The 21,580-nt window shown below is 45.0% G+C and overlaps 1 protein-coding gene across 1 annotated transcript; it reads right to left on the bottom strand.

Moving 5' to 3' along the window:
- Window positions 1-10,171: 10,171 nt before the first annotated feature.
- On the bottom strand, window positions 10,172-15,786 carry LOC102711137. Its single transcript, XM_006650180.3, has 7 exons — window positions 15,588-15,786; window positions 13,960-14,630; window positions 12,424-13,763; window positions 12,256-12,331; window positions 11,854-12,167; window positions 10,750-10,848; window positions 10,172-10,658 (listed from the first exon to the last, which is right to left on the bottom strand). Exons 2-7 carry the CDS (start codon window positions 14,561-14,563, stop codon window positions 10,524-10,526), a joined length of 2,568 nt encoding a protein of 855 aa, XP_006650243.1. The 5' UTR covers window positions 14,564-14,630; window positions 15,588-15,786; the 3' UTR covers window positions 10,172-10,523.
- Window positions 15,787-21,580: the final 5,794 nt, after the last annotated feature.

The raw sequence follows: 21,580 nt of genomic DNA, 5'->3' as shown, positions 1-21,580 counted from the left end.
CGCCGAAGTTCCCCAAGGGCCAGAGCAAGGCAAGTGACACTCACCCTTGAACATATTGAACCCATTATTGCAAATTCCTCGCTTATTTATTTCAAATATGCATTGTTTTAATTAAAGTACTTACTTTATGTTATTTTCGGGTAAACCTTATTATTATACCGTTGTTTATCCAACTTTATTCATTGCTGGACCAGGGGTAACTTGATTAGAGTCAGGCCTAGGTTAATGCTTAGCCATGCTTAGAACAAATAGCTCATGGGATCACATGTAATTATGCTTAGTTCTGAATAGCTGAGATAATGATTCACTACCCGGTTCGGGTTAATGACAACTAAAATATTGATAATGGTGGGCTGTGGGTGCATGGTTTTGAGAGTCGCACATATGGCAATTAAGGACCGGTTCACGGGAAACCCTGGAAGTCATTAAGTGCTAACCACATGCCGAAATGGGTAAGGTGGGATTTGGAGCATGACTTCGAACTATTTGACGTACCCAGGCAAGGGTAGGCGTGATGGAGTATGGACGGGCAATCGTGGTGTAACGAAAGCTTCTCCTGCTTCCGGATCTACCAAGGCACAAGAGGGGAGTGCCCGACTTGGTGTAAAGGAGGGGGTGAAACCTGAAGTGTGGTGCGATCAAATAGGGAGGGTTGTGTAACGGGTCCTATCACGGTCTCCTTTCCGGTATGCCGTGGTGGTATGTCGGCGCACGTTCAAGTGTAGTGGAGTCGTGTCTTGTGGGTACAGTAGTATACCTCTGATCAGAGTATAAACTATTCGAATAGCCGTGCCCATGGTTACGGGCGAACTCCCAGCTTCACTGTGATTAGTGAACCCTAATAACTTGAGTAATTGGTTTTCACTCGGGACTACTGCAACGTGGTGTAACGTTGAGTAGCGGTTGGGCCTGTTGCAACGTGGTGTAACGTTGGACAGTGTTGTGGTACTTTACAACTGCTTATTTTTTTATCTATGCTTTACTGTACTTAATTACCTTTATTCTTTTAATCTCTGTTATTTATTTAAACTGCTGCTTTATTGCAACTAAGCCTAGCCTGTCCTTGTTAATCCCATTGCATCATTTGTTCTCCCCTTGTCCGTGTTACTTGTTGAGTACGGTGGTTTGTACTCAGCCTTGCTTAACTTTCCCAACCCAGAGCTAGAAGCAGAGTCCGATGGAGGTGCCTCCCAGGAGTGAGCTGTTCCGCCGTCGAAGTGTTGCCTGTGGACTGGAGCCGTACCCGCTGGAGCTAGTCTACCCTTTTGTTTTTTCTTTCCGCTGCATTTCCGCTAGAATAAGTGTAATTTTCAGTTGTTTCTAAGAACGATGGTTGTGTAATCAACATTGTCTTTTTGTGTACCCTGGCTAGTCCTGGACAGGGATTTAATACACAATTAAGTTCAGAAATTCGTGTGAGAAATTTCTGGGCGTGACATATATCAAACAACTGTAGAGTCGGCTAGAGGAGATGATGTAACAAAGGACAAGATGCTCCCCACAATGTTGGAAGGTGTAGCCATTTCTTGTTAGACCACACTCCCCTCCATGTCCAGATACTCATGGGAGCATATGAAGGATGTTTTCAGGGCAGGCTTCATCGGGGCATATGAAGAGCCAAAGGAGTCAGATGACTTGTATGCGGTCAATCAGCTGCCAGAAGATTATAACAGAGTTCATGTGTAAATTCTCAAGAGTAAGATGCCAAATCAAGAAAGTCGATGACAGTATAGTTATTGCGGCAGCTAGAACGGGCATACGGAAAGGGCCGTTGTGCTTTGATATAAACAAAGATAAGCCAAATTCGGCGAGAGAATTGTTTGAAAGAATGGAGAAGTTTGCAAGGACAGAAGAAGATGAATTGCGCATGGACGCAGAACATGCAACTGTCGTAGTAGCAAATACACCTCAACTGATAACTAGCTCATCTCAGCAACCTCAACAACAACAAGTTGCCTAGCAGCAGAATCAAAAGCCTTGGAAGCGCTTCAAAAATGACAAGAAGCAGGTCAATTACATTCAAACAAAACCTAACCAGTGGAAGTGGAACAAGAACAAGAATTATTTTAAGAATAAGCAGAATGACAACAGACAATTCAATTAGTCAACGAACAGACAATTTGACAACTCGAAGTTCTGCATACAACAGAGGAGTGCAGAACAGTTCCGTTGTTGTACCAGAACAGTTCCGTTGTTGTACCAGAAGCAAATGCAAGGATTGCAAAATAGGCAATAAGGTCAGAATCAGCAGCAACTTGCTCAGAACCTGATCGAGCCTCCTCAAGTCATGAAGGTGGAAGCAATCGAAACGCCACCAAAATGAATCATCAATGCAATCACTGGGGGCTCATCTTCAGGAATGGGATTGAAGAGGTAAAGAACGGCGTATGTAAGGCAAGTGAACCATGCGGCAACAAGCTTTGAATATGCCAAGCCTGCATATGCACAAACAATAATATCATTTGGCCCAGAAGATGCAGATCTTCCCCATCAGGACCCTTTGGTTATATCTCTGGACATAGCACATTGTGAAGTTAGAAGAGTTTTGGTTGATGGAGCAAGTTTGGTGGATGTTCTATTTCTAGATGCATTCAAGAAGATGCAGATACCACTGGATAGGCTGACAAGGTCAGAAGTATCACTGCAAGGCTTTGGAGGGCAACAAGTGGAAGCAATTGGCAAGATAGGCCTCGAGGTGATATTCAGGCAAGGGGCTAATTTTAGAAATGAAGTTATTGTCCTGTACATGGTGAATGTTCCATACCAATATAACGCCATATTGGGGAGGTCTGCTACCAGAAAGTTCGAAGTCGTAATCCACCATAACTACATATGCATGAAACTGCTAGGCCTTCAAGGCGTGATCAAGGTGCAGGGAAGTCAGCTAACAGCTAGACAATCTAAGATGATCGGAACACCAAGTAACAAGGGTATTCACATGATAGAACGACAGCACGAAAAAGTGAACATGCAAGGAAGAAATGTCGGCCAAGATGCCTACAGGCCAAAACGACCAACCCCAAAAGGGAAAACAAACAAGGTGATAGTAGATGAATCTAGTTTAGAAAAGTGCGTATTGATCGGGAAAACTTATCAAAGGAAGAAGAAGATAACATCGTGCAAGTCATCAAGAACAATCTTGATGTTTTTGCCTGGTCAGCACAAGAGCTCGGTAGGGTAAGCAGAAACCTGATGCAACATGAGCTTGCAGTAAATAGTGAGTGCAAGCCGAAGAAGCAAAAGCTAAGAAAAATGTCAATTGGCAGGCAAGAAGCGGGGAAAGTTGAAATAGACAAGTTGCTCAAGGCACATGTCATAAGAGAAGTCAAGCACCTAGAGTGGTTGGCAAATCCAGTACTGGTCAAGAAAACAAATGACAGATGGAGAATGTGCATTGACTTCACGGACCTGAACAAGGCTTGTCCAAAGGACGATTTCCCACTTTCTCGAATTGACCAGCTAGTCGATTCAACCACCAGGTGCGAGTTGATGAGTTTCTTGGATGCATATTCAGGATATCATCAAGTATTCATGGTACAGGAGGATGAAAAGAAAACATCATTCATCACACCATTTGGAACATACTGCATCATAAGGATGTCTTTTGGGCTAAAGAATGCAGGTGCCACTTTCGCAAGGCTAGTAGCCAAAGTGTTAGCTAGTCAGCTTGGGAGGAATGTGGAAGCATATGTGGATGACATAGTGGTGAAGAGTGTGAAGGCAAAAACTCATAGAGAGGATCTACAAGAAACTTTCAGCAAGTTGAGAAAGACACAGATGAAGTTGAACCCAGAAAAATGTGTATTTGGTGTCCAGGCTAGCAAGTTGCTCGGGTTCTTGGTCACCAAAAGAGGAATAGAAGCGAACCCAGAAAAGATAGAATCAATCCAGCAAATGGAACCACCTAGAAATGCAAGAGAAGTGCAACGCCTCACAGGAAGATTGGCCTCTCTAAGTCGATTCTTGGCAATATATGTAGACAAAGGCCTACCATTTTTAAAAACCATAAGAGGAGTAGCAGGTTTCAATTGGACAATAGCAAAGTGAAAGCGACTTGGTGCTGAAGAAGGTCCTCAATGAAGTATCGGTTGGAAAGTTGGAGTCCAAGTGGGAAGGACGATACATCGTCAAAGAACAAGTGCGGGTAGGAACATTCAAGTTGGCAACTCTTGATGGAAGAGAACTGGACCACACTTGGAACGCGGTGTCACTCAAGAAGTATTATGTGTAAAAAAAAGGGGGGGAGAAGGACTAGATTATTTGTATAGTAGTGACACTATGTACATACTCACAACATTATAGCAAGAAACATAGGATGTATAGCTATTATCCAAAATGGAGGCCTGAACCTGTATAAAATCAGTTGTCAAAACAAATGCATGAATGTGCAGCTAAGGCACATTGCCTCAACAAGATGAGGCTAAAAAAGTTCTTAAATATGCACAAGAAGCATATTTCCTCAACAAGATGAGGGCAAAAACTAAACAATGTGCAGCTAAGGCACATTGCCTCAACAAGATGAGGCTAAAAAAGTTCTTGAATATGGACAAGAAGCATACTCCCTCAACAAGATGAGGCTAAAAAAGTTCTTGAATATGGACAAGAAGCATACTCCCTCAACAAGATGAGGTCAACAACTAGACAATGTGCAGCTAGGGCACATTGCCTCAACAAGATGAGGGCAAGAACTAAACAATCTGCAGCTAAGGCATATTGCCTCAACAAGATGAGGCTAAAAAAGTTCTCGAATATGCACAAGAAGCATAATCCCTCAACAAGATGAGGCAAGAACTAGACAATGTGCAGCTAGGGCACATTGCCTCAACAAGATGAGGCTAAAAAAATCCTGGGATATGCACAAGAAGCACATTCCCTCAGCAAGATAAGGACAAAAAAGCTTTTCTCCTACGCATACTCGAAAGGATGAGGAGAAAGGTGAGCTCGAGCACCAAGATGCTCTCGCAAAAAATTTTCTAAGTACTCGGCATAGTCGAAATACGCTTAGTGCTTAGATCGAAATTGAATTCCCGTAATCGAATTCTAATACTACTTTTCTCCTGGGCCTACTTGAAAGGGTGAGGGGAAAGGCGAGCTCGAGCACCAAGATGCTCTCGCAAAATTTTTTTCTAACTACTCAGCGTAGTCGAAATATGCTTAGTTCTTAGATCGAATTCGAATTCCCATGATTGAACTCAAAACTGATTTTCTCCTACGCCTACCTGAAAGGGTGAGGGAAAAGGCGAGCTCGAGCACCAAGATGCTCTCGCCAAAATTTTTCTAAGTACTCGGCGTAGTCACAATACGCTTAGTGCTTAGATCAAATTCGAATTCCCATGATCAAATTCGAATACTACTTTTCTCCTATGACAAAAAGCACATAAGCTTAACATGAACTTACAAAAAATCAAAGTATGCGACAAGACATAAAATATTATTGCGATTATTAAGTTACAATGGTACATCGATCAGTCATCCAGATCGAAAAAATGCTTAGAGGAAAAATGTCCTTCTCGACAAGGACGATGGAGTAACGTCTTGCTCGAATAGCTAGCTGCCTAAACGAAGGGACAAAGCCGCGCCAAAAGCTAGCGCTAGTTTCCTCAGTAGCTTCTTGCTGGCGCCGGCACTCGAGTACATATTGCCTCAAACTACTATGTTTGTGCTCACGGGACCAGCATAAAAATTGAAGGGTGAATAGCCTTTGCTCAACATAACGCGCACATGCAACTCCGTGTGCGCAACCATCGAGTGGATAACACTTCTCGAAGGCACGAGAAGCAATATGGTTCAAATTAAACATAGCCTAATTAGGGCATCGCCCAGCAGTACGTTTCCACCTATATTCAACCTGCAGCTAACAATTCGAACAGTAGCAAAAGATAGTTTGAGTTACAAAAAAGGAACAACATCATGTCTGAATGTGACACCACACCGCCAAGAATTCATGTTTCACACCTGCTGGCCAGACCCACCCTGGGTAGGCAACTTCGAAACATCATCAGGAGTGGAAGTCGATCCCTGGGAGAGCGAATTCTTCAGGGCATCGAGAGCGTCAGAAAGGCCTCGCCTACGCTAGTACAAAGTCTGAAAAGCTCGGACAGCAGGAACAATGACATCCCTCCTAGCTTGAAACTTGGCAGGGTCGTCAACAATTCGACCAAGGGCGGCAGGCAGACTTTGAATATGCTAGCAGCCAGTAGAATACTGCGTCGCAAGAAGAGCTTCGGCATCAACCCTTGAACACTTTGATGCTAGCGAAGGGATTCTAGCTTTTAAACCTGCAAAAGCTTCAGTTAGCCAATCAGCCAGTTCAGGTAAACTTTGAGCATCTTCAAGAAGGCTAGATTTGACTCCAATGGTCTCTAGGGCCTTCTGGACTTCTTGGCAGCAGACAGATAATTGATGCTTCATGGAATCGAGGGCAGCAGTATATTCCTCGTGCTGAATCGAATCCTTTTCGGTGGCTTCCTTGAGCACGTCGTTATCCTTGATAATTAAGGCGTTCTTCTGCTTAAGCTCCCCGTTCTCAGCCACAATTCGATTAAGCTCATTTTCACGATCTCGTAATTTTGTTCGCAGTTCATCTTGATCGCGATGAGCATCACGCTTCGAGCGATGTGCATCGTTCCGCTCGGTTGTGAGCTGTTCGACTCGCTAACGCAGAGTATTGCGTTCGAGCTCAAGTCGATCGTCGCGGGTCTTGCTGACTTGACCTCGAGAAGATATATCCCGAAGGACTTCCTCAGTAACGGCACGCTAAAGCCAAGCCAAGCACAAGTTCTGCAAGCATGGGAAGAGGAGTTAGCGCACGACCGTAATGCTCAACAACAATTCGACGGAATCGAAAATAAGTATGATCGACAAACCTTAGCGGCGGCGACCTCAAGAGCATCAAAGGCAACCCCAAGAGGGCACTTGCCAAGAAACCCTTTTCCGAGTTCAGAGCCAACGAGGCTCGAAGCGGCAACACTGGCAGGACCATGCAGGGGAGAGTGGTAGTCAAGGTCACCCATGGTGAAGCATTACCCTTGTGTAGAGGAACTGCCAGCTTTGGGGAATGTCGGAATACTAAGCAATTCAGCTCTAGTATCATAGCATCTGCGGGCGAAGCCACACAGTATCTCATTGACAAGATCCTCTCTAGGAGTCGCTACCCACGGTGAAAAGTTATCGCTCTCCGCGAAACAAACTTCGGCGACACACTGTATGCTAGGGGCAAGAGCCTTAGAAGTCGAAGCCTTCCTAAAATCTTTAGCTTTTTTTTTATCCTAGGACTTAGGAGAGGTAGTAAGAGCAGGCTCGACAATTGAATCGACAACCTGAGAAGCAGATGCCTCGCCCTTCCCCACAGGGACTGTTTCGAGGTTTGCAGTAGTCAAGTCAATAACAGGCCCCCCAGTAGCATCAGCAGGTTCACCCAGAGGAGATGGGCAAGCGGGAAGTACAAAATCAAAATGGTCTTCTCGATAATCGCTGGGGGGGGGGGGGGCAACTCGAATTCTTTTCACCTTATAGCCGAATTCATCAACCTCTTTACCAGGGTGGGATTGAATAGGATTGGTAGGAATAGGGGGGTCTCGAATACAATTCGCCAAAGGACGACGAGCCATTGCTGTCAGTTTCCAAGTTGTCCCCGTCTATATCCACATCTTCTTCTGGGTCACCACTAGAAGTGCGCCGCGGGCTTGGGGCAGATTTGCATTTTTTAAGAGAGCTACCGTGGCTTCGACTGACAAGCTCGCGGCTAGGAGCCAGTACGCTATGGGCGGCGAGATCACGGTTGTGTCGAATATGATTCTGCACGCCAACATGAGAATCGTGCTCAGCGGCGCTATAAGGTCCAAGAAGATTTACTCCAACTTTCTTAGCCAGTTCGAGGGAAATACCTGAAAAACAAAAAGTCGTCTCGAAAAAGAACGCATATGAAACAATCAAAACTCGAATAGCACAGAGTTTGAAAACCCACATTTCGAGCTATCGACGGGCTCAAATGGCGGGATGATGTACCCGTGAGGAATGTCGGCAAGTTGAACATGCCACCCAGTAGAGGTAGGCCATATCTTCAAACTGGCAAACTCCTCGATCAAATCTCGAACACTGAACTGCAAGCACAACTCAGTAATCCTTTTCTCTATGTGCTTAAAACCAGAAGATTCCCAAACTTTAGGCTCTGGCACGAAGTTTGAAAGGTTGCCTCGAAAACTCAAAGACTTGTGATCCGTCAAGTCAGCTGCAAAACCTATCTTATGGTAGAACCAACGAGACTGCCAGTCAGTCCCCTACTTCGTGCGGATACTAGGAATAGGCCATAGATGCACTTGCCCGCTTCGAGTGACAAAATTCATCCTGTTGAAGTAAGAGTTGCGTTGCTTGTAGTGCCTCACACTATGAATAAAGGTGAAATCGACCCCTTGGGGAACCCCACCGCAGCTCCGAACCATCCACTCAAAGACACCGAGGTGGACAAATGCACTAGGCGCAAGTTGACACAACTCGATTTGGTACAGATCGAGCACCTCGCCGATAAGTTTGCAGCAAGGAAAATGAAGGCCAGCGTCGAAGTAAGACTAAAAGACGGGTATGGCTAGACACAGGGAAATCCTCTTTACCAGGGAGAATAACATCTTTCTCACTTCGAATTTGATTGAGCTTAACCATGCGGGAAAAAAATAGTCGAATCCATACTAGACCGACCACCGACCGAGTGCACGATTACTCGATCGCGGATAAGAGGCCAGAGATTTTCACTTCGATCGAGAGGCGGGCAACTTGGTATTCTTAATGGTGGCAAAACTGAATCGACTAAGAGAAGTTAGAGACGAGTAGGGCGCAAAGCACTAAGATCAAAAACTGGAAAAGAGAGACCGAGCAGCTTGAGCGGGCACAAATGAGGGGCGGAGACTATCTGGGGGAGACGCAATCCCCCTTTTATAGTGAGGAGCCCGCCGAAAACCGCGTAACGGTACACTTCCCGAGACACACGTTGTAATAAATTTCAAAAAATAGTAATAATAATAATAAATAATAATAATAATAATAATAATAATAAAATCTCTCTCTCTCTCGAAAACTTGTTCCAGGTTTCTGTTCGGCCGAATTGGGGAAAGGCGAACCCCGTATCTCTCCAATTGCACGTCTTTTGCCGAAGCGAGCTTAAAACCTCTCCTGTGAGGGGCTTGTTGGTACGGGGCCATCACCTTTACCCATTGGCCCGAACAATTCGAGTCTCAGGCATATTACGACAATTCGACTCTTAGGCATGCTGTGACATTTCGCCAATCGGGCAGTGGTGCAACTTGCATATGCGTGTGAATCCTGGAAGCGTCTTCAGGCCAAGTCAGCAGAACCCAACAAACAATGATTGGAATGAAGATGGAGGAGGCTTACCACACAAGGCACAACAAAGCTTGCTAAGGAAGACTTCTAGGTATATTCCCACTGGATACCGAGGGACCAGTACTCAAGTGCATTCAAGTACCCAGGACAACCGGCACTGTGGCCCCCCGGGCCTAGAAACATTACGATCATGCCCTCGGGCTTTATGTGTAATAACCCATTGGCAGTTTAGTAATTATACATGGGGAGATGCGGGACTAGAAAAGCCCGTACCCCCATCTTGTAAAAGGAGAGACCAATTGGAGTGAATAGTGCTAAGGTTTTCAAATGTACTATATGCTTGAGTTCCTTTTATACGTGCGTATAGTATTCGACTCGATTACATATACATCTTTATTCGTGACATGAATTCACAACAGCCGCTGTTGCTCCCTTAGCCGGTTGAGCCGCTCCCGCCCTCACCGCAGCGCTAGTTCCGCTTCGGCCATGGAGGCAGAAGGCGAAGATGGTGACGGAGACAGTGAAGGGCCAACGCCGATGTACACCGCTGGCAAAGGAAAGCGACAACCTCTCCTCATCGACTCTATGTAAGAAGATAGGGCGAAGAAGCATACGACATGAGTAGCCAGAAGAAACAGTCCTCAGAGGCAATTTTGTTAGGTTGGGTGTGAAAAGAGGATAAAATTGTTCCAAATGCCAAATATGGCAAAAGAAACGGTATCCAACAGTTTAAAGTAGCATTTTGACGAAATCATCTTTTAGCAGTGGCATACTATCCAATTTCTCGCCCGCATGACACCAAGTCAATGACTGACCTCCGTCAATCTTATTCTCATAATTCAATGGCGTCAAACATAAAAAATCAAACATAATACAATGTGACCTTCAAATCAAGAAACTCCAAAGCCGCTTTGAATGGATTACATATGGCCTCTTGCATCCAAACAAATAGGACAGGACACCAATATCGTGCTGACAATGTTGCCAGCCTGATCCCAGTAAATTTAAAGCTTTTACAGTTAAAACTAGCTTCTTTCTTTTTTTTGTTGAACCTAGATTTTACAATGAACGAAAACATTCTCATACTACAGCGCGATTGAGTTGGATTCCTTATTTATCAGAAAGTTTACACTGTTATGATCATTGCCCGTGACAGCAACCTGTAGAAAGGATGTTACTGGCTACATTCAGAAACAAGAGGTTTGTCCATCATTAAACACCTTAACATGACACAGCTTTCCTCCAGTTTCATCAGCAAATGTTATCTTCTTTCGTTTCCTTGGCACTTCAGAATGAGAAACAGCCTTCTTCCCGGCTAATGTCTGACGTTGAAAATTTATAACAATGTCAGTCGAGTTCAGAAAACACGCAATGCTCCAATGTTAGCATACAAACTTAAAAGCATATACTAACCAGTATTTTACAAAAGCGGCTGCAATCTTTGTTCATTATTGTCAACCATTTCCTTGTAGTTCTCTCCACTTCTAATGCATCCTCGGAGGCTGCTCTGATCTGTGAAGAGAATTGTAAGGTTGCTGTCATATACTCCATCAAGGTTGATTTGCTTCAATCTCAGCTAAAACAGATTGGCAGCAAACAAATTCATAGGTTCAACTCAAGTTTCGTCATTTCACAAAATATACTTTTCACAAAACCACCAGGAAGCTTGCTCATCATGGGTGAAATCAATTTCAACAGTACTATCATATGAGAGTGAGTTCAGAATTTCTTATGGCAAATGAAGTACTCACTAACTTTTTTAAAAGTTAGGACTAATCAGTAGCTGAAAACAGATGAAGTTACACCTGCACAATTAATAGGACAAAGGTGCAAGTACTTACATTAAGTATTGATAAGGCAGTCAGGGATATAATTTCTCTTTTAGGAAAAAGTCTATTTTTAACCCTTAACTTTCAAAGACTGAAAACCCTGAACTTCTAAACTCTGCACTGTTCAAAAACCTGAACTATTATAACAAATAAGCAAGTACAGAGTTGTCTTTTGGACTTTCATGAAAATTAATAGTTCTAAGATCGAACTCATTCCTTGTATGACAGTAGAGCTGCAGATCAGTTTGCAGTGATTCTAGGCAACAAGACTATCTTGTACTGATCCTACAATCTAACACCTGGTACACAAGCTTAGGTAGGTATTATGTATAAAAAAAACCCTAAGAAACTAATGAAGTGCAGACATATAAATACACTCATGTTTATGGGGTATCTAAAATTTCCTGTGAAACTTTGGATATCAAAGGATTCTTCAACAGTATTAATCTTTTAACTAGAATTATTATACTAAGTAACATATTTTTGTGCTCTAGTGTCTAAGAGTGTAACCTCATTTCTTTAGCTAATTTTGTACTTCTGCCCTACCTAGTAAAGTATATATGGTGTAACTTCATGAATCCTGATTACTATGGCCTAACTATTTTCTAGACTCATCAATTAATCACAAAGCATCATAATTAACTCAATTCAAAATGGTAGGCTTAAATTCCATTTATTAACATCTCACCTCAGCAGTGTTGAAATTAGGAAGCAAAGAATGTGCTTCTGATAACAAACTTTCGTCCACTATACTTCTCATCTGCTTCAAGCTTCGGATAAGCTTGGATGCAATGTTTTCTACATCATGCATTTGCCTTTGTGAAAACTCAACAGCTTTTCCAGTGTCCAATAAAACCGACGAAGCTTTCATGCAAGTACAAGTAGTCTCTTGGGAGGGTGGGGATTCTGTTGCCTTCAGAATTCCTTTGCTTGTAGGGGAGCGGGAACTCCTACTATTAGGTTTCCTTATCTTGTCACAATCTTCAAGAAGGATCTTTTTCTCTGAAGAAATAATGGCCACATCAATAATGAGAAATAATATTAACTGTTCTGAAAATTAGAAACAATTGAAACAGCATAGATTGCTTACTGAGCTTTTGGACCCTGCACAAATCAATACCAGTCAAAGCATTGCAAAGCTTCTCCTGTGAAGTTGGTGACATAATCTGAAAAAGAAAAGAATGGAAAATGAAATAAATATGGCAGATATATTCATACATTTTTGTTTCAAGGCTAGGTTAAAACAATGAGAACAGACCTTTCTCTTTGACAGCAGTTTCTTGGGACCATGCTCTTCAATTGCTCCTTCCTCAGTGAAAGGTTGTGAGTTGTTACTTTGCCCATCAGCATCCAGAGATGCTACAGTTGAATACAAAGACCCAACAGGTATTTCCTGTGTTTGTTCAGGATCCGAGCTCTCTGATGTTACACAAGCTTTGTTCAAGTCAGAAAAAGATTGCAGTAAATGCGGCTGAAGGCCAAATTGTTCTCTCGATCCTTGACCACTATTAGTTTTGCAGATGACATCATCCACTGTAGTCTTTAACTGATCTGTATCCTTTGATAACCACTCTGTAACACAAGGAATTAAGAGCTGACCACAATATGGAGCTTTGGATCCAGTGAGGTCCCGGTCAGTGTCCTCAGTTACAAATGGGCTTGAAATGATGGCAGCACTTGAGGCACCAACAGGACTTTCAGTTTCAGTACTCTTCCTCTGTGCACGGTTACTCAGAGCATCATATACTATACTTTCTAACCATCCATCTTGTGCGGTCGAATTGGCAGTTTGCACTGAATCAAGAGTCTTGTTAAAAGCAAAAGTACAATCGTTAGTTGCATGTCCAAAATCCATATGCAGTAATATATCCTTTGTTCCAACACTGCTCTGAACTAGTGAATCTAATTTACCATCTTCCTTCATCTGCACATCCTCTGCAAGCAATGTGAAATTCCTTCCTGCGGTTCTACATAAATCAGATTGGATGACCATAGATGGAGACCCCACCTCTGTGTTACACTGATCAGTACAACTTTCTACAGTTTTTGTGGTTTCCAGTGTACTGCCATGAAGAACTCCTGGATACCAATATTCATCGATGTCTGCACAAGACTGATTAGCAGAACATACCAAATAATGATTGACAACGGAAGACTTTTCTCCATCAGAATTTGTTGCATTGCCTGATGGTTTATGGTTGTTGCTCACGTCATCAGTGATATCCAATGAAGAAAGCCCATCATTTCTCTTGTTTTGCAGCATAATTTCATCGAAACAGTATGCTTCAACACTGTTAGCTAGCTCACATGAATCATTAGGAACAGCCTTTAGTTCAGTCAGTTGAGGGATGACACCACTTTGTTTACATCCATTGTACACTATTCGCTCCCCATGCAACTCAGCAGATGAATGCTGAAAGGAGTCCTTTCCAGAACTAGAACCTCCAATTTGCTCGTCAGAGTAATTATTCTCATCCTCAGTCTTGATTTCGCAAAGTAAATCTGGGTTTCGACCACTCATTGCAGAATCGGTTGATATTATTGTATTTTCCATTTCAGCATAGAAAATGTTATCCCCAACTATTTCTTCAGTATTACCTGAAAGTAAAGAACATAAACAACACTGTATAATATGATTGAAAAACAAACCTAAGTTTATCGATTTCAAGAAAAATGTAAAAAGAGGTTCTTCATATAAATCTGCTACATCCAGATCATTCATATGTTAATCTATACTGCAATAAGGGTATTTGTATTGAAAGCCTGCAGTTGGTTTGAATAAGCAAAGACTCACCAGCAGCAACAGAGTGCTCTACATTTGGAACTCTCCTTTCGATTGTCTCAGCAGTTGACGTTGAGTCATGCAATTTTACCTCAAGTGAGAACAAATTTTCAGCCATGATCTCTCTCTTCAATGTTGTATCTTGTAGTTTTGCAGTATCTGTATATGTTGGTTTGCCCATTGTTCTGTTTGATTTGGTAGGGGATATCTTGTGCCGCTTTTGTCTGAAGGCAATAATGGGCTTATCAAGATCAACTTCTTCATTTGGTACTTCATCTTCAAGGTTTCTCTTTCCACATTGTCTCTGATTCCTGAAGTCTGGTCCTTCAGAATTTACTTTTGGAGCCTTACGATCCTTAGCTTTACACTGAGCTCTTAGATCCTTCAGAGATACATTCTGAAAGTCTTGATAATCATCCTTGTCACCAACAGAATCACCGTTAAATCCTGGGGTGGAAGGAGAGGCAATTTCTTCAAGATCAATGACCTCACTTTTGACAGCCTCTAAGGTAGGATATTTCTTTTCAGAATCTTCATCATATACATGGATATTCTTGAGCCTAGCAGATCGCCTGCTAGGAATGAGGTTTATTTTTTTGCGAGCGGCACCAGCCATTGCCACTTTCAAGTAGTCACAGATAGAAATTTGTACCAAATCCAACTTGGCAACTTGAAAAACTTTCCTGTAAGAGCAAATAAAACAGGTGTTATGACCCGAGTGAATGCACAATAGATGAATAAAAGAAGCTATATTACTTTCAAGACGAACCAAATTCTGTTTTTTGGATGAAACAGAGTCATATTCAATTAAAGGACTAGAGCAGGATAACAGGAAAAACTAAATCATAACATATCTGCGGCAATTATCATTTGCTCTCCAATTTCCCATCACAGAACAGAAAATTAAGGTGCACATATCAAAACACGAGAGGAATAAAAAAGACATACAAAGGAGCAAGTGATGCTGCAATAATAAATTGGGGGGAGGGGGGGTGGATATAGCCTTGCATACAAACAGGTGTGCTTCTAGAAGTAGTACTAGTGCAAACTGTAAATCAAGAAGCTGACAATCCTAGTACCAGGAAGAAAATTGGGGGACCAGGGGGGGGGGTATAGCCTTGCATATAAACAGATTGATAAAGCTGTAATTTTTCTCGTTTTAAAACTATAAAACACATATACAGGTCCCTGTATGGCCGTCCAAACAGGATGCGGAGGGCAAGACGGGGGAACTGTCGGCGGTGGCGCTGGGAGCCTGGAAGAGATGGGGTTTGGGCAGCTCGGTAGTCCATGTCGACGAGGGAGAGGCAACCGTCACTGGGGGCGGGGGAGCAGCTGCCGGGACCGGAATGGTCGCCGGCGCGAGGCTGTCTGAGGAGTTTGATGAGGCCCCTTTCGATTCAGTTCGCTGACAACGCCCTCGCAGAGCCACCAAACGCAGCCGCCGGTGCTGGGATGTCATGAGAAGGAGGGGAGAAAGGGGCAAATGCAGACGCCTCTCCATCCGGCCGCACTCGCACGCACGATCCACGGATTTCAGGAGGACCAAGCAGCAGATCTAGCACCGACCCAGACGATGAACAAATCAAGAAAACCGCGGCGGCTGGCTTGGTCGGCCGCAAAGGGCAAAGGTAACTGACCTTGAATGCTGGCAGGCGGAGGAGGGGAGGGGACGGAGAGGAAGCAGGGATGGAGGGGAGCCCCTAGCCAATTCCCCTCCAGTAAGTTGAGATTGGAAATCTGACTGGCCGCCGCGGGGACGACAAGAGAATGGGAGATGGGGAGGTTAAGCCGGGAGGGGATCGTATTATTGCGTTGCTGCGCGGTGTGTGGATGTGGGAAGAACGGAGAAGGAAAATTTGGCGCCCGTGAGAGGAGAGGATTGGCGGGAAGGACAAGCAAAATTGCCGCCCGGCGCTCCTCTTCAGGATGTGTAGCAGCTTCGAACGGAACCGATTGGTATTGGGTGAACGTTCACCGGTTATCTTAACTGACGAACACCTTAAAATAACTTTCAAGGCTGGTAGCATTAAAATAACTTTCAAGGCTGGTAGCATTAAAATAACTTTCATGTAGATATGGTATAACTGGAATGTAATCATATTGTAACTTGCATATAACTAGAATTTTGCAACTTACGTGCAGCTTGCGTATATAATAACACCCACATCTTTTCGTTATGCTTATGATTATAAGCTAATTTTTTTTTTCTTTTATCTTTAAATTTAGAGTTTATTTTTGTATTTTTTCACCAAAATTTATTTTTCAGGTTTGGCTTTTAGAACACTAATAAAGGTTATATTTATAAATTATTCTTGGTTACAAATATATCATGAAAAAGCCAATAGTTGCATTTAGTTGGACCGCACGAGTGCGAAATTCATATTATGGTTTTAGTTTCTGTCATATTCTCATAGCTATTTTTGTTTGGCTCTCCATGCATGTACACAAACAACGTTTATGTAGATTCTAGGACATATCTGTTTATGGGCCAAATGTAGCATGTGAGTAGTGAGTACTCATTGACCTTATGGGTGCACACAAGCTCGGCTGTATCATCTCGCGCGCACAGTCAACGCTCAATCTCGTTCGATCTCTGACCACTCCAAACCACTCTGCCTACAGTTTGGCGTACGGTATATACAAACCAACGTTCAAGATAGATTTATATTAGTTGTAAATCAACGTTTATGAGCCTATTAGCCGATCACCGGATCTGTTAGTAGAGGCACAAGAAGTTGTATATTATCCGTGTTCCTTGCCCTCGTGAACATTATCGCGGTGGTATGAGAACCAGAATCTATATTTTCCAATGTAAGTGATCCCAAAAAGAAGGTATTGATATAGACCCGCTAGGGTTGAAGCCCAATGTTTTGATGAGAGGCGATCTGATAACTCGATTTGGGGTAGGAGGTGATGTTCACAGCTTGACTACAACAATCCAAAGATGCTGCGCCTTAGCAACCAATCAACCACCTCTAATGGTCGACACGATCTTGCGGTACCTATCGTTCGGCCACAAGGGTAGTCGTCCTGCAAGCAATCGAAGAACTAGCAAGAACAAGTAAATCAAGTACTGAAATACGATATGTGAATGAAGTTCTCAGACAGAATCTCAATTATGATGGGGTTCCGAAAACAAGAAGACGGGCGACAGTTCCTATATGCGCGCTTCAAGGAAATAGCCAAAGGCTAAACTTACATCTATAAAAACCCGAAAGTTCTTGGCGACGGCTAAGTGGTATAAATACATAGGAGAATGACCAAAGAGGGTTCTGAGGTCATGCTCCAACCCTAGGACGGGTCTATAGTGGACTCGACTTGATACAACACCCATTGGGCCAAAATAAGGTGACACAGCACCGTGGGCTGAAAATATGTCGGTACTAAAACAATGATTGCGACCGACTCCAAACAGATATTGATGTGAGGCCAGATCCATTAGAAACTAGACTTGATAAGTTTTCCATGAAGTACTTGAACATCCAAAACAGAGTCCGTATGAAGTTGGTCCTAATCCAGCCCGCGCGAAACCCCTCCCCTTTTGATCCACTCCATTATTCCTGAGCAAAACAAGTGTTCGTGTCTCCACTGTCTAAATATGAAGAATAGGAACTTAAGAGTGAACTTACTTGGTGGTTGAGTTGATGAGCACGAGCGCGAGTAATAGGACCAAGTGGTGTTGGCGATGTAGGTGTGGATATATCGGTGATGTTGATGTCCTCATCAGGTATTTCCCAAACTGAACCCATAGAGCGGGGGGGGGGGGGGGTCGGGGCAGCTAGGCACCTGACTCCACCAAGCCCACGACACGTACCCCTCTGAACAAGTGGCTTAATGTCACGCTTAGAAATTGTTAACGCCAGATTTTAGCAAATGGGCGTTATTGATTGAAACACGGTTAAAGACTGAATCGAATGAGAAAATTTGGATCGGCTGGGGCAGGAAGTTTAACGTAAAAGGATTGCAGCCGATAGAGTTTAAATCAGACAAGAATGGGAGTCCGATTGAGTCCAAAACTTAGAGATAGGTTCGGTGCTTAACCGTGAGTCCGTGTAAATTAATTAGGATTTATCTTGAAGTTTGTTTAGGATTCTGTTGTTTAATTAGAGTCCGAATAATGTAAAGTTAGTTAATAGCAGATTCTTATCCGGTTAGTTGTTTTCCGGGGCTATAGGTGCCCGAGGTCCTTGTAAAATATCTCTAGATCAATTCAACTTGGCGCATCGCCTCAAATCTTCGACTTGCTTAAGCTTTCGACACGAGGTTTGTCAGCTTCTCAATGTGTGTGATACCTATACCGGGGGTATCTAGAGACTATACAGATACGTACGGTCAATGGGGTACCAAATAGGAAGGAGATTATATCTGTATGGTATTGGTTAGGAGTCTGGTATGTACCGGATTGCATGCCATGTACTTCGGACCTGAGCCATAACCGAATTAGGATAGATCTTAGTCTTACTAGATTAGGATTCTGTCATATCTGTAGCCCCTCCCCCACTATATAAGGGGATGGGGCGCCCCCCTTGGGGGCATCAGAAATCCCTCTACGGAATACAATCGCCAAGCAAGAGTAAGGTATTATCTTGCCACGTCGAGAGCCTAAACCTGGGTAAACCGTCTCCCTCTTCATCCTAACCATCGAATTCCGAGCTCGGTAGCCACCCTATAAGTTTATTGCCGACATCAATCGTCGACAGTTGGAGTGCCAGGTAGGGGGTGCGCTATCTTTCTCTTTTTGATCTAAAGCTCTTTTCAGCGAAGTTCGATAGACTTCAACTCGAACGTCATGAAGAGGAAGTTTCTGCCAGGCTCGACCTTCAAGTTCGGCAGCATCAGGCTTCAAACCGACCAGTTCGGTGCGTTGTCATACACCGACTCAAGCTCCTCCGACTCCGACGAGGAAGTCTACAGGTTCGAGCCCAACAAAGAGGCATCGGGTCAGACTCAGATCCAATCTGAGTCACACGACACCGAGATGCTTTCCCCTAGCTCGGACAGACAGGCGAGTCAGGGCGCAACTCCAACGGAGGTAGAGATCAACCCCGAGGTCGCGCCGACTTCTACGGTCAACGCTTCTGAGTCTCGGAGCAGCACCGGAAGCTTTGTGCCACCCCGAGTGATCTTTGCCACCAGCAAGCCGGAGTCACCTTCTGCAGCCAGATGGCAAGAGGAGGAGGCGGCTCGACTAGTAGAGGAGTGCCGACTCGAGGAAGAGAAGGAACGCCAGGAGCGGGAAGAAAAGGAATGACAGGCAACTCACTCTCACGCCGCGTTGCGGATCCAATCTCGCAAGATGCAGCGTGATCTCCTCCAGACCCAGGTCGACGGACACGACGTCTTCAAGATGCCTCAGCAGAACGTCCGCGCAGCCGCCGATCTACTCAGCGATATCATCCAGCAGCTCCCACAACCAGACCTTCCTGTGGTGGAAACCATAAACAAGGTCAAGGCCATGGTGACAACCGCTGCAATCCAACACTCCCTCCAATGCACGACAGGGACCCCAGTCGCCCGTTCGGAGGCCTAGTCATCCAGATCTCCTCGATCTCGGGCGAACGTCTCCCGGCAGCCGACTGGTTCCCGGCCGCATAGCGAAAGCAGAGCGCGCCGACACTCCCCTGACTCGACACGGAAGAGAGACTCCGTCAAAAGGCAACGCCGTATCGATGACGAGATTCGCCGACTAGATCGGCACGCCAGGAGCTCAGGGCTGAGAAGCGGCGTCTCAATCAAGAAAACTCCGCCGACCTCCGCCGTAAGCTCGAACATCGACATCGGAAGGACCGTCACCATGTCCGAGACCACCGAAGCCATAGCCAGACGTCTCGGCATCGGTCACCCGATAGCTCTGACATTGACATGACAGACGGCACCCCAACCTTCACCAAGAACTTAAGTCAGTTGACTTGGCTGACTGGTTTCAAGCCCACTGGCATTAAGAAATACGATGGCTCCGCTGACCCGAAAGCATGGCTCACTGTATATTCCATGGCCATTCGGGCAGCAGGAGGTGACACAAAAGCCATGGCCAACTACCTATCGGTAGCTCTGGACTATTCGGCTGGACATTGGTTGTCGGGGCTCCCCAAACGGTCCATTGACTCATGGGCAGAGCTCCGCGAATGGTTCATTGCCAATTTTCAGGTCTGCCCCACGAATGGTTCATTGCCAATTTCCAGGGCACGTATGAAAGGCCAAGGACGAAGTACGATCTGTACCAAGTCCAACAAAGGAAAAGCGAATCCCTGCGGGCCTACATTAAACGGTTCTCAGAGGTCCGCAATTCCATCCAGACATCAAAGATGACGTGCTCATCGCCGCATTCCGAAAAGGAGTGCGTGATGAGCCATTCATCGCGAAGTTTACCAGGAAAGAGCCAATCACTGTCAAGGATCTTTTTGACATGGGTAACTCCTACGCAGCAACCGCCGATGCGGTGTCCGCCTCGCGGGGAGACATGCACGAAGAGAAAGGGCAGCCGTCGGGCAAAGGAAAGGAGAAGGAGCACAAGAAGGGCTCGGACTCATGGAAACGCAAGCCCGAGGAGCTGGTCGCCGCCGCAGACCAACAACCGATCCAGCATCCCAAGATGTCTGACTATGACAAAGTCGTGAACAGCAAGTGACCCTACCATGTGAAGTCCTCCCACCTAGCCAAAGATTGCTTCGTTATGCGTCACTACGCAGAGCAGTTAGCCAAGGGCCAGTCGGGGGCCCCCAGGCCGAGCAAACCGAAGCCCGCCGACAAGAAAGACGACGACTTCCAGGACCCGCATGTCGAGCTAAACCACATCTTCGGTGGCCCGCTCGCATACAAGTCCAAGCGGAAGCAGAAGCTCGCGTCAAGGGAGATCAACACCACAGCGGTGGACGTCCCCTAGTACCTACGGTAGTCGAAGGTTCCGATCACTTTCGACCACTCGGATCATCCTGACCAAGTGGCTCACCCAAGCCGGTACCCACTGGTGCTAGTCCCAGTCATCAAAAGAGTCAAGCTGAAGCGTGTTCTCATCGACGGAGGGAGCGCCCTCAACATCCTCTTCGCCAAGACGCTCGACAACATGAAGATCTCGAGGACAGAGCTACGCCCAAGCAATGCGCCCTTCCATGGGGTCATTCCTGGGCTATCGGCAACACCACTCGGGCAGATCACTCTTCCGGTTACCTTTGGAACAAAGGACAACTACTGGACAGAGAACATCTGCTTTGAAGTCGCTGACATTGAAACAGCGTACCATGCCATCATCGGTAGGCCCGCGCTGGCGAAGTTCATGGCGGTCCCGCACTACACCTACCTCATGGTTAAGATGCCTGGACCACATGGCATCATCATCCTGCGCAGCGACATCAAGTAGGCCTTCAGCTGCGAGGTGGAGAGCTACGAGATCGCACAACAGGCTCAAGCTCCTCCGACTCCCTACGCATGTATGACAACGCACCGAACTGGACTGACGTACAACTAGAAACCACGCTAGAAGAGCTGCCTCACTGGACAATGTACTTCGATGGCTCCCTACGCATGTCAGGGGCCGGGGCTAGAGTAGTGCTTATATCACCCATGGTGAGAAGTTTAGGTACGTACTCCAGATTCACTTCCCGGCCTAACACAACGTAGCCGAGTACGAAGC

Source organism: Oryza brachyantha, chromosome 3 (assembly GCF_000231095.2).
Source record: "Oryza brachyantha chromosome 3, ObraRS2, whole genome shotgun sequence".
Lineage (NCBI taxonomy): Eukaryota > Viridiplantae > Streptophyta > Magnoliopsida > Poales > Poaceae > Oryza > Oryza brachyantha.
This window is presented reverse-complemented; position numbering and strand designations above follow the sequence as displayed.

Bases quoted from the DNA above. Each gene is read 5' to 3' on its own strand.
- LOC102711137 (XM_006650180.3), bottom strand. From the start codon at position 14,563: ATGGCTGGTGCCGCTCGCAAAAAAATAAACCTCATTCCTAGCAGGCGA. The intron at 13,764-13,959 runs GTGAGTCTTTGC...CTTTACTTTCAG, and splicing joins AGAGCACTCTGTTGCTGCTG to GTAATACTGAAGAAATAGTT. The intron at 10,659-10,749 runs GTTAGTATATGC...TTTCAACGTCAG, and splicing joins GCCGCTTTTGTAAAATACTG to ACATTAGCCGGGAAGAAGGC.